This window comes from Brachyhypopomus gauderio, chromosome 10 (assembly GCF_052324685.1).
Source record: "Brachyhypopomus gauderio isolate BG-103 chromosome 10, BGAUD_0.2, whole genome shotgun sequence".
Classification (NCBI taxonomy): domain Eukaryota; kingdom Metazoa; phylum Chordata; class Actinopteri; order Gymnotiformes; family Hypopomidae; genus Brachyhypopomus; species Brachyhypopomus gauderio.
Window position 1 is genome coordinate 1,339,644 of NC_135220.1, and position 13,703 is coordinate 1,353,346.

Genomic DNA, 13,703 nt, shown 5'->3' on the forward strand with positions numbered 1-13,703 from the left:
TACATTAACAGTCCCGCTGCTTAGATGATGAAAGTGCAGACATATGCTTTTGTAAAAAAAAAAAAAGGGAAAAGGAAAAAGAAAAGGAAAAAGACTTTACATTGCAATATATTGACTTTGAAGGAAGAGATTTAATAAGTAATGGGATTTTGTATTCCAGGGAATTTTTGCTTCTTGCAAAAGTTTTGAGTTGTGTGATCAATTTTTGTCATCTGTTCTTTGTCTCTCTCTCTCTCACACACACACACACACACACACATACAAAACAAACTGCATTTGCTCATTTAAATGGTAGTAACAGTTGTCAGACAAATGTTTCGACATTTTATAATAGAAGGCTAATGTAAAGCTGTTCCTTGAATTAATATTATATTATTATATATTAGAATATTATATATTGTAATATTCATATTATTAACATATGACATGATTTTAAACACGGTTGGTGAATAGTTTGGTGGTTTGTCAATCTGCCGTTCTAACTGTTAAAAACTCCGAGTCTAATAGCATGGAAAATATTCCTCTCAGACAGGACATGTTATCTTCAATTGATAACACATCAGTGCTAACTTAGCTGTGTCTTTGAGTTACATGAGTGTGGCGATACATTTGCTTTTGTGCAAAGATCTTTTTTAACCACAGCTTAATTTAACTGGGCCTGACATCACACTTTATGATATTTTCATCAATACTAGCTATTCAGCAACTTAGGGTAGAGTAAAATAATTCATATGTATTAGATAAATGCTCCAAAAACCGATCTCCTGTTTGCGCAGAACCGTGAGGAAACAGGTAACACACGTCTGCTCGGCTGCTTCAGTAACCTGGTGTTTAATAGTGCCAGTTGGCGACAGCAGACGGTATCATGGTTTAGCCATACTTTTGGACCATCCACTCTGAACCGAAGCCTGTCCAGCAGAAATATAGACCACTATAAAACTTTTGTTCAGTCATAAAGATGCTGAATTATGTGCAGGAAAGCGGTCATTTTATATGAGAGGTGGGATTCAGAAGGGGAAGCGGTTTGGCGAGGTCTACTTGAAGCAGTGTTGTCCACGATTTATTATGCATGTCCGAGCGGAACCGCAACTGCCAACTGTACAGCTCTGTGTCCATTCTCGACCACTGGATTCATTTTTAGACTGTTATCTTCTAAAAAACATAAATGACACGATGAGGTACAATCCCCAGTGGAAGATCAAGCGGATCAAATCCAGTAAAAGAAAATAGAATAAAAATAAATGTGCAAATCTCTCAACAGAAAAGGTATTCAAAAGGAATTGTTCTTCATCTACCAGTTCATCACAAAAGCTGTTGAAAATAAAAAAAATAATCATCAAAATTAGTAGAATGGGGCCATAGTTTACACATAATACAACACAATGACAAAGCAAAATTTGGTTTTTGCAATATTTTGTAAATTTGTTAAAAATAAAAACACTGATATATTTATTACATTGACACTGCTAAAACATTTGCAATCTTGCTCCAATTCCTCGAAATGGTCCTTATGGTCCTCAAAATGCTTTTACAACTGGAGTGCACCTGTGCATAAATTGACTGGGTAGAATTATGAAAGGTTGGTGTATGTCACAGTGAAAAAGCAAACCTTGGAGCTGAGAGAATTGTCCCATAGATCTGAGAGACAAGGATGTGTCATAGCACGGGTTTGAGGACGAATGCAAGAAAATCTCAGTGGCACTGCAAGCACCCAAGAGCACCCTCATCTCCATCCTTCACGACTGGAGAAAAGTTTGAAACCACCAGCAGTCTTCCTAGGTGTTGACGGCCTGCCAAACTGATTAGGAATGAAGGGGCATTGATCAGACTATGAATTAGATCCACAACTCCTTTGTGAAGATTAAGGGTATTACGGGAGGACTGTCAGTACGATACACCATCAGTCTGGTCTCTATGGCAGAGTGGCCAGGTAGAAGCTATTTCTTGCTTAGAGTCTACCGAGAGGTGTCCAAACAACTCCGGGACCATGAGAATCAAGATCCTCTTCATCTGATGAAATGAAGATTAATCCGTTTTCCCAGCGATGTGTATGGAGGAAACGTCACCCCAATTTCAGCTTCACCTCAATTACAGAATCCCTATATGTCAAACATATTGGTAGCAGCATTATGATATGGGTATTTTTGTATGACAGACCTTGGAAGACTAGTCAGGAAAGATGAAAGCAAAAATAAATAAAGAACAATCCTGGGTGAAAATCTTTTCCACGGAGGCTGAAATCCCATTTCAACAAACAATGACCTGAACTGTGTGGAAGTCTTGGAGTGGTCCAGACACGAACTGATCAGAGCATCACCTGGAGAGATCTGAACACCTGAGCAGAGCATCGCCTGGAGAGATTTGAACACCTGAGCAGCGCATCGCCTGGAGAAATCTGAACACCTAAACAGAGCATCACCTGTAGAGATCTGAACACCTGAACAGAGCATCACCTGTAGAGATCTGAACACCTAAACAGAGCATCACCTGTAGAGATCTGAACACCTGAACAGAGCATCACCTGGAGATCTGAACACCTGAACAGAGCATCGCCTGGAGAGATCTGAACACCTGAACAGAGCATCACCTGGAGATCTGAACACCTGAACAGAGCATCACCTGGAGAGATCTGAACACCTGACCAGAGCATCACCTGGAGAGATCTGAACACCTGACCAGAGCATCACCTGTAGAGATCTGAACACCTAAACAGAGCATCACCTGTAGAGATCTGAACACCTGAACAGAGCATCACCTGGAGATCTGAACACCTGAACAGAGCATCGCCTGGAGAGATCTGAACACCTGAACAGAGCATCACCTGGAGAGATCTGAACACCTGACCAGAGCATCACCTGGAGAGATCTGAACACCTGACCAGAGCATCACCTGGAGAGATCTAACACCTGACCAGAGCATCACCTGGAGAGATCTGAACACCTGACCAGAGCATCACCTGGAGAGATCTGAACACCTGAACAGAGCATCACCTGGAGAGATCTGAACACCTGAACAGAGCATCACCTGGAGAGATCTGAACACCTGAGCAGAGCATCACCTGGAGAGATCTGAACACCTGAACAGAGCATCACCTGGAGATCTGAACACCTGAACAGAGCATCACCTGGAGAGATCTGAACACCTGAACAGAGCATCACCTGGAGAGATCTGAACACCTGAACAGAGCATCACCTGGAGAGATCTGAACACCTGAGCAGAGCATCACCTGGAGAGATCTGAACACCTGAACAGAGCATCACCTGGAGATCTGAACACCTGAACAGAGCATCACCTGGAGAGATCTGAACACCTGAGCAGAGCATCACCTGGAGAGATCTGAACACCTGAACAGAGCATCACCTGGAGAGATCTGAACACCTGAACAGAGCATCACCTGGAGATCTGAACACCTGAACAGAGCATCACCTGGAGAGATCTGAACACCTGAACAGAGCATCACCTGGAGAGATCTGAACACCTGAACAGAGCATCACCTGGAGAGATCTGAACACCTGAGCAGAGCATCACCTGGAGAGATCTGAACACCTGAACAGAGCATCACCTGGAGATCTGAACACCTGAACAGAGCATCACCTGGAGAGATCTGAACACCTGAGCAGAGCATCACCTGGAGAGATCTGAACACCTGAACAGAGCATCACCTGGAAAGATCTGAACACCTGAACAGAGCATCACCTGGAGAGATCTGAACACCTGAACAGAGCATCACCTGGAGAGATCTGAACACCTGAGCAGAGCATCACCTGGAGAGATCTGAACACCTGTGCACCCCGGCCCAACCTGGCTGTTCGGCCAAGAGTGGGAGAAACCTCAAACAGAAATGTTGCCAAGTGTAGAGTAGCGTTCCCAAGAAGACATGAAACTGCTGCCAAAGCCAGATGTGCTTTAACTAAATGAAGGGTCTGAATATTTACGTTTTTGAAACCTTTCCTTGTATTCACTGGAATGTTTGTCATTTATACGGTCACTGTACAGCACATTTAATATTCACTGTTAAGGCAAGACAACTCCAAGAGCAATACCCAGAACGCATAGGAAATCCAATGTAGTGTTGTGCCACTCAGTGACACATCGGGATATGGTTTCAGCTTGAGAAAACAACAAATACCCCACTGAACAACATTAACTCCTGTGGTGTGGTACATGGTTGTCAGAGTGTCATTCTAACACTCCCAGTTGCCATTGGAGGTGTGATTATCCGGGAAACAAGGAAGCTCAGAGAATAAGTTAAAAAGTGAAAATCAGGTGGTCTAGATACAGGCAACAAGTTGTAAGGAGTCTTGCCTTTCTGCAGTTCTAAACGGTCCTTAGTCGCAAATAAGTTGCATAACTTTGAATGTGGCGCCACCTGTCTGCAGGGATTGTGCCCTGCAGTCTTTAGGTAAAACATCAGTACTGTGCATAAAATTTCATTTGAATACACAGTGACAAAAAAATACAATGTGAGACGTTATGCTAAAAAAAATAGCAAAAAAATACAAACGAGACGAAAAACTCTTTGAAATGTATTTTATTGAGATTCATACATACAGGAAGAAAAAAAACGAAATACCATTCACTGTCAAAATATGATTAGCTTTGATGTTATGGTTTTACACATAAAATGGTCAATTTTTTTGTCTTCGGGGTCAGCTAAAGACATCTGGAGAGTTGCAACACTAAAGGGCCTGAGGATGGATTGCACTCATGACTGTTACTGCACGTCAACGTGCTGCGTTGAGAGGTTTTATTGCAGGACGGTGTCGGGACACCAGAGCTCTCCATCACGCAGACAGAGGGGACACGTGTGGAGACTAGTGCGATGGGTTATTGAGGATCTTAACCAGGGGACCGATAAAGGCACTTCTTAAAATAAAAACAACCAAACAAACGAGTGCAAACAAGGGGAGTGCTTTGGCAAAAGAGTGGAGTGAATGAAGAAAAGGAAGAGGAAATATATGACAGACGACACACACACACATGCACAGGTGACACGATGACGATCTCTCCTCTTTAACCATTCATGACCATCCGTACGAGTTCTGCAAAGAGAGGAAACAAACGCCCTCCAACCGTAAGAACACTACAAGATGGCGTCAGATTAAGAGATTTCAAAATACAGCTCGGCAGTTCTCAAAACGCAATACAAAACACAAATACAGGGGACAGAAAGGTTGTGTGTGTGGTCCAAGCTAACTGCTGCTAACCTTTTCCTTTCTGGAGAAGATTTGTAGATGGTAGTCGGTGAACCTCCCTCAAACATTGTTAGATTTTCATTGACGTGTAGCCTTGACAAAGCCTTTCCAATTAGGCACACCATTAATGTCTCTGCCTTGTGTTCGCCACTGAACGCTTGCCGTCAGCGGTAGCTTGTACACACGCAATGACATTTTACTAATGATGCTGTAGCCCCTCCTTCAAACGCGGAGGTGGTGCCGGGCTGCTACAGGCCAGCCCATGTAGAGAAAATCAAATAGTTGAATTGGTCAAAATTTCCTGTCATTTTGCCAACAACCTTACATGACAGAGCCCTTTAAGATATCACCAAGCAGGGCACGCGGGCCCAGTAGCAAGACCCTAAAGACCCAGCAGCCACACTAACGAACTGTTTTGCTTAGCACCGCCCTTGTGACAGAAGTGAGCCATACAGTAACCACAAATATGGAGAGTAGCCTACATGAATGCTTAGATTTTTTTTTATTAATTGATTTAATATGTTCATGTATTTTTTTGTCTAATTGAAACTCCTTTCATTGAAGGGTTAGGAGCCTTACTACACACCCCTGCTATAGATGGGTCCTACCTTTAATAATCCTCCCACTGTTGCATTCTGTACCAGAGGAATCACCAACATCTCCTACTCAGCCAGAGGTCAAAGGTCTGATCAAGAGCAAGTTACAAAAAGTCAGCCACGTGTTGTTCTACAAAAGGCCAAGAGTTGAGACCGAGCAGAGTGTAGCACGGAGACCTGCTCTCCGGGTTCCTTCATCAGCAGAAGAGAAGAACAGAGACAGCAGGTCACCGCCATGCGGTGCTTCGTCAAAGCAGGCGACCGACCTCCGTCCCGAGTGTTGGGATGGTGCACGCGTTTAAAAAGGTCAGGACACAAGCAAGCAAATCACCAACTTTCTTGGAACAGAAGAACGCCCTCACGTGCTGTAGATCGCTCGCTCGCTCCCGAGTGTTGCTCTGTTGACGGATGATTTAAATTAAAAACGAAATCTGCTACAAGCTAGAGAAACCACACACCAAAATCTCCAAGGATGTTGGCTATATTAATGCAAGGCTCCAAGCAAGCCAAATCGCACTTCTGGAATTCTTGAGGAACACGGCAATGTGAGGAGACACCGCCCCCACACTGGGAGTGATGTGGTCACCGCCGTGCATCCCAACGCCGTGCCAAACTCACGCAGGCCACACGCTGCGACTTCGGGCCCACAGAGCGTCTGCTGCACAGGAACCGTGGATGCCCAACGAGTCCACACCCTCACACACTCAACACAAGCTCCAAACAACCTCTCCAACTACAGACTCCTTTAGGGGAACCCCGAGCGAAACCAACAGAACAATCACTGCGTACGTCTAGTGCACGTACAAAGTTCAGTTTGAATTTACTGGTACTGGTGACCCTGCAGCAGGTGGGAATGTTGAGCGTAGGCACACACACACTCTCATACGATCTTTCTTCTGCCTTACAAAGGGCCCAGAAGAAACCAATCACTTCAACCACCGTCATTTCACCATCACAAGGTGCAAAGCAGAGACCAGAACGTAGGAATGACACGCAGACACACGCAGGACCTTTTTGTGGGCCAAGCGGTGGACATGTGGTTATTAGGAATGGTCAGACTAATCACATATGCAACCTTCACACCCGTTTACCTTCATAATTGATGCAGCCGTTAGCATCCTCGTGCCCAGCCAGAAGCGTTTCTACCTCATCTTCTGTCATCTTCTCTCCTAAAGGAAAACCACTTTGCTTGCATTTACGGCATTTAGCAGACGCTCTTATCCAGAGCGACTTACAAAGTGATGAATGCAAACATTTTTACATCACGTGATCGCTTTATGTCGCCGTATTCTGTGGCTGTACCCAACAGGCTATAGGTAGTAATGCACCAATGATGTTTCGTGTAATAGCAATATTGCTAGCTATCAATTAGCCAATACTACTTCACATATTTCACTTATACATCACTGGAATTCTAGAAGGAAGCACACTGTACAATAAGCATATATAAGGACATAATATCTCTTTTACCCTGACACACTGGTTCCAGGGCTAGAGTTACTTATAGTGCACTGCTCGTGTCAGACAGTGCCCTAAATATGTGGCAATGGGTTATAAATAGGTAGTGTGGAGAGAAAACCAGTTTACCCAGCGTAGTAAGAACATGACGGAGCTCCGCTCCCATGACGGTGCCGTTGCCCTCCTTGTCGAAGACCCGCAGCCCTTCCACAAAGTCCTCGAAGGAGCCCTGGTCCTTGTTCTTGGCGATGGCCTGGAGCATGGGTAGGAACTGCTCAAAGTCCAACATCTTGTGGTTCATCTCTGGGACACCGATACACAAACAGTACACTTTAAAAAAACCAGGATCTGTTTGACATGATGCATGTCACGGTTCTGGGCTGCTGATACAAATGTAAACAAAACCGTCTGTTACACTCTTACACTCTTTCTTTTTTAATGTGTCTTATTAAAATCCCTCTTAAGAGTCGCTGATTCCACCTAGCGTGGAGTGTCAGGACATCATCTGTTCACGGAGCGTTTCCACAGACCCCACGCGCAGCTTGTCCACTGCTGTGTTCTGATCCCTACCCTCTGCCTTTGGGTTTCCCAGAACCTTGAGCACCTCGGCGTTGACAGGGTTCTGGCCCAGGGCCCGCATCACGTCACCACACTGACCGTAGCAGATCTTTCCATCTCCTGTCCGGTCGAAAAGGAGGAAGGCCTCTTTGAACTCTGCAAAGAAGACATCATCACTCGATAAGAAACAGGGACAACCACAGGAAAAGCTGAATGTGAGGATCTCTAGGGAAAACAGAAGGACATGAGGGGAAGACAACGGACTAGATAAGACATGCAAAAGGACGCCCTAAAGCAAAATACTGTTATGAAAGAACAGTGAAGTTCAGTCTGTACAGCAGTTATATGTCTATACAGTAGTTACACACATGCACTTCATTAATGCGAGTTAACAGAAGTGAATAATGTTTCCATAGGAAAACAAGTCATAGGGATATCACAGGAGACATCTGGTGAACTGTAGTGTAGTCCAGAAGAAATACTGCACCGCCAATTAATATTAATGTAATTGTAGATTGTTGATGCAGCTCAAGTAACTCATGAAACCTCATTCATCCATGTCAAAGCCTGGCTCACAACAAAAGCTATAGTCCAGGTCAATGTCAGTGTGGAAAAGAAAAATGGTGCCTGCTTAAACAGACTTAATTTCCATGCCTTGAGCAGGTACTACATCATGAAAGATATGCACCGTCCCATTTTGCTATTGACACATGGCATGACCATACACTGACAATAACCTGACAGTAAAAATGGACAAAATAATAATGCAGTGGACAGGTCGTGTGAATGGTTATGATGTGCTGGAATGCTTACAGAAACATATCTGAGCCTGCTCAGCATGACCACAATCACAGCTTTCCTGGATTAAATGTTTCTTGATACTTAACATTTTGTTATTTGCTAAAATGATGGTTGTTGGCTTCAACGCCGTCGTAGTACATAACTATGAGCCCTTGCAACCATCGTGACGACACTGTCAAAGCATAGGCATAGTTTTGGGTGTGGAAAATAATTCCAGCTCACACTACTCATATAAAGCGTTAGGTTGGGTGGTGTGACAACTGTCCCACACCCAAAGCTAAAATTAAACCTATGCCACTATGTCAAAGACAATCAACACACAACACTTTGAAAACCCACATACATGCTTGACTTTAAGGACATATATTAACACAATTCCTTGATTAGATTACACTAAACTTTTCTACTACTATGCTTATTCTCTGTCTAAAAAGCCAGAACATACATAATTAAAGGTCATCACACTCACTCAAATATGAATGATCACCTAAACACTGTGCTGTTATATTATATTTCACCAGGTCTAAATAACCTAAAATGTGTAAAACCTAAAAACCTCAAAAACATCCACTCCATGTGCATTAACAACCAAAAACTCAACTTCTCTAAAACCATGCAGGTAGAAGACCAAGCTATTATTTTCTCTGCTTAACTGCCAAGTTCTAGGCTAATGAAACACGTCAATCCTCAGTGAAAGCCCTACATATACAGCACAGCTCTGTTTTCTGTGCTGAGTGTGGCACTTCCCCCAACACCACAGAACTGCAGTCTTGAACCATAACGTACTGATTAATCGGGCAGTAATATGTTGACCACCCTCTGGTTAAAGAACCCAGACAAGGGGTGAACAGGAAGAGTTAGCCAAGCCATGCACCATCCAACAGTCCACGCAGTCGCAAACACAAATCCCATAACTACATTCTCAGCATGTTTAACACGGTTGTATCTCAGCATTTAAGTTCATTCTAGGCTTGCATTTCCAGAACTAAAGGCAGGTTAACGTTTTGAATGTAGACACTTTATGTGTGGGCACGAAGTCGTACTTTGAACGATTGTATCAAAAGTAGACGCATCAAGGCGAGTTTATGTTGCATTTCCTGCGAGACACGCCCTGGGTGTGCAAGCCGTGACTCGGAGAAACCCTCGTGTGTGTGTGACCAAGTTCCCTCTTATTTCAAACTCACCAGTATTTACACCAATTATCGTTACCGGGTGCGTGCACACAACATTAAAGGTGTTCGTGTGAGCGGTCTGAGACACACACACACATACACCGGACACATGCACACCGATCTACAGCAGTGTGAACACACACACACCAGCACGAACACACTCACAGGTTTGTACTCGCGGTGAGGCGCTGAAGTTAACGAGCACTCACCGTGTATCTGATCCAAGTTAAACTCAATCTGGAGAGGATAGTCGCAGGAAGGGAATAACAGCCGTGAGGAAAGAAGGAAGGGGCGTAAAGACAGAATAACGGGCATAAACAAGAAGCAGGTGGTGCAGATACAGATATAGGTGCACATGGAGGTGGAGAAATAAAAGTGGCACCAAACTAGTGTGACATGATGGGGACAGAACAACGACATGCAGCCTGGACCACACACACACACACACACACACACACACACACACACACACACACACACACTCACCCAGGATCTGGTCTTCTGTGAAGTCGGACTGTGTTAAAGACAGAGTGTTATTGGTGACTGTGACATGACACCTCGGCTCACACAAAGATAAACCTCAAACCACCAGTGTCCGGTGTCTACCTGGACAGCTAGTGAGCCCAACATCTACCTGGACAGCTAGTGAGCCCAACACTGCGAACCTCGGCGAAAAGTTTAAGTTTAACAACACGTAAAGTGGCCCAGAGGGGGTAACGTTAGCCGGCTAGCCTAGCTGCCTTGGCTAGATAACGACGCTTAATGGACTACGGTTCAAAATACACACCAGGTCGCATACTGTTAATATTCCCAGCGAACATTTCTAGAATATTAAAGACAAAAGAGCTATCTGGCAAACTATAATCATGAATACGACACACAAGCATCACTGTGAAGAAAACTGGCTGAAGTCACTTATGTTAGCTAACTAGCCACCTAGCTACCCGCACTTACTAACGCCCCTAGTCTGTAAAGAAACGGAGTGACCTTTTATTAAAAAGAAAAGTCAAACAAAATGAAACTACTATCGTATTCTTGATTAATATGAACCATTTGGCTGGCTAGTTAGCTAAGTCGCGAATGAACAACCAGAATCATACCATAACTGCACGGAGGGAGAGGTAGAGAGAGAGAGGAGCGCCGAGGAACGATACGCGAGAATCATGGGGTTGCCAGGTCCTACAAGTAAAACCCGCCATTCAGAAGGCTAAACTAGTCCAAAGCCCAAAGTTGTCGACGGGGGGGGGGGAGGGGGGGGGGTTTAAATTGGAGACATAATAAGTATTATATATAATATAATATATTATATATATAATATTATATAATATATTATATACATATACATTATATACATATTATGTACATTATATACATATATACATATGTGCGTGTGTGTGTGTGTGTGTGTGTGTGTGTGTATTATTTATATAATATATATAAATATATTATATTGACATGTAACTCCCGCGGTGGCCCAACTCAAAAGTAGCCCAAAAAACCGCACCCCGCGACCCCAGAATTTTTACCCGCGGCTGGATTTTCAAACAAGCCCAATTTGGCGTGAAAACCGCGAACCTGGCAACTCTGACCGCCGAGGAGGAAGAGTCCCGCTGCGTAAGATGGTGCTACGCGAGGGATAAACCGGCAGCGTAAATCCTGCACGTACCACCAGCGGTTATGCGATGGGAAACGAGCAGTCGACGTCTGCACACATGACTTTGAGATTTGCGGCGGCCACTATTATGTCGTCCGACGTCGATACGCGTCGTGTACGTTGCGCGTTGAGACGTTCAGGTATTTCTGGACGGGTTGTGTCACGCCGATGCATGTTGCATACCAGGACGTGTTGGGGGTGTGTGCGGGGGGGCATTTAAGAAATCATAATCCAAGTCGTAAGGGTTCAGTTAATTTCTAACATGTCAGTCACTTTTAAATGATTTCTAACCGAGTTCATTCGGATCACACATGAACTGATTTAGGTTAGTTGGTCTGCTGGGAAACACACCTGCTTCAGAAGGCAGCAAAATGTAGTAATGAATGCCAATTGGACAGATGTCACAAGTTAATGGATATTGAGACATGATATGTCTATGATGTATCTTTGATGTTTAGCAGTATAATGAAGATTAATGCATGCACAAAAAGGGCTTAACATGAAAGATTAAAACATGGCCTTAGGCACACTACACCAGAACATTCAAATAAAAAAAAATCAAGGCAATCTTAGCTTATTTTAGTTTAAATAAGAGAACAACAAACTATGAACTACATTATTAGGGCATTAGCGGTAAAGACCATGTCAAGGTGATGCTAAGGTTTTGGGGTTCATACCACTGTTATGCAGACTTCATCAGTGTCCTATTTCTAGTTCTCGATATAGCACTCGTATTCTCTCTAGAAATGGGGGCTGGGTTGACACAGATTTTCTTTGCCTTGGAGAGGATAATATAGATTGCAAGAAAGCCCTTTGATGCTTTATTCAAAATAACTGATGTTACTCTAAAATATTTCGTAAGCTGTTGTCAGATATTTACATGAATTCTCCAAACTGTTTGATAGCTTGTTATAGATTCATCTTCATCTATAAGATAATGAACCAGTTTCCAGTGCCCTGGATGGGTGATGATTCACAAGCTACAACCTACAGAATGAGAACATTTTTAGCGATGCACAATCTTCACTTACCTCCAGCGTGCTGGGGTCAAAAGGAACATCAGAGGGGCGCAGTAGCCGAGGCTTGAACTCTGGGGCTGGTTTCGGTATCGCAGGTGTCATAGTAGGACATGGGAACGGAGGTCCAAGTCTTGGTGACATTCCACCTGATGGGGACTTCTTAATCGATGCCTCTTTTTTGGGTGCCATTAATGATACATGTACAGTTGATTCCTTTCTATCCACCTCTTTTTGGTTTCTCCCTCCGGAAAGCTAGAGAATCTGTATCAGACAGACCGTAAGTTCTGAGAATGGTAGAAATGGTGAGATGGAAGAGCGGGAGAGAGAGAAAGAGAGGGAGGGAGAGAGAGAGTCAGGGAGGGAGGGAGGGAGGGAGAGAGGCTGGCAGGTAGGATGATGAGGGCAGTGTGTGTGAAACGTGTAGGAGTATGTGATGAGAAGAGTGTGTGTGGGTGTGTTGCCACAGAGAGCATGTTTCATGAGTGTTGTCTTTATATACAAGATACAGAATCATGTCTGTGAGAAGGAGATCTGTATGTGTGAGATAGACTGATGAATTGAACAGTCTGTGGTCAGAGATATTAATAGTTTGTCTATTTATGTACTATTGCATTCTTTGGAATAATACATGCTTCTCTCATCTTCATTCTACTTACATCTCCCTGTTTCCTTTTTCTGTTGATCTAGAACATGAGAATGAGATACAATGTATAAGCACATTATCTTTTGCAATAAGGCAATATATGGTGTCCTCCAAAATTCTTGGCACCCTTGGTAAAGGCTATAAAAATGCTTTTGTGGTTTATCACCATGTTTTCACCTTGAATCTGGAATAAAAGAAAATTAACCCTGCAACAGGCAGCGTGCACCAGAAGATATGTTTCCTTTCACTTCCTGTAGAGGTCATGAGTAAATGTTTTTACTCAGTCATGTTACATTTCATCAAAGTTCAGTTTGATTGCAGTATCTTGGTTCAATCATTTGGTTCAAGTTATCTGATATCGTTTTGTCAGCCTGACCATGAGCCATCATGGCCACCTTTTGTGCAGGAGATGCTAAGCATGTGGTAAATAAATATCAATAAATCATCTTTATTTTCTGTGAAAGAGTAATATATAAACTGATTATATGAATAATTAACATCATATTTCTATGCTCATGAAGAAACATGGTTAAAATGTTGTTTCAGTTATTGAATAGCACATTTTAAAATGTATGTATACTCAGAGATATGTTGCCAGATTAAGGTA

At 43.3% G+C, this 13,703-nt stretch overlaps 1 protein-coding gene across 4 annotated transcripts; it reads right to left on the reverse strand.

Annotated features, from left to right (window-relative positions):
• Positions 1–4,516: 4,516 nt before the first annotated feature.
• Positions 4,517–12,657, reverse strand: LOC143525046 (myosin light polypeptide 6). Of its 4 annotated transcripts, XM_077018512.1 has the most exons (7): positions 10,881–10,960; positions 10,267–10,294; positions 9,990–10,017; positions 7,820–7,963; positions 7,379–7,552; positions 6,883–6,960; positions 4,517–5,042 (listed from the first exon to the last, which is right to left on the reverse strand). In XM_077018512.1, exons 1-7 carry the CDS (start codon positions 10,943–10,945, stop codon positions 5,014–5,016), a joined length of 546 nt encoding a protein of 181 aa, XP_076874627.1. In that variant the 5' UTR covers positions 10,946–10,960; the 3' UTR covers positions 4,517–5,013. The 4 variants fall into 4 exon arrangements, with proteins under 4 accessions (XP_076874627.1, XP_076874625.1, XP_076874628.1 ...); XM_077018510.1 differs by lacking the exons at positions 10,267–10,294; positions 10,881–10,960 and adding an exon at positions 12,466–12,657; XM_077018513.1 differs by lacking the exons at positions 9,990–10,017; positions 10,881–10,960 and adding an exon at positions 12,466–12,657.
• Between the last annotated feature and the right edge of the window lie 1,046 nt (positions 12,658–13,703).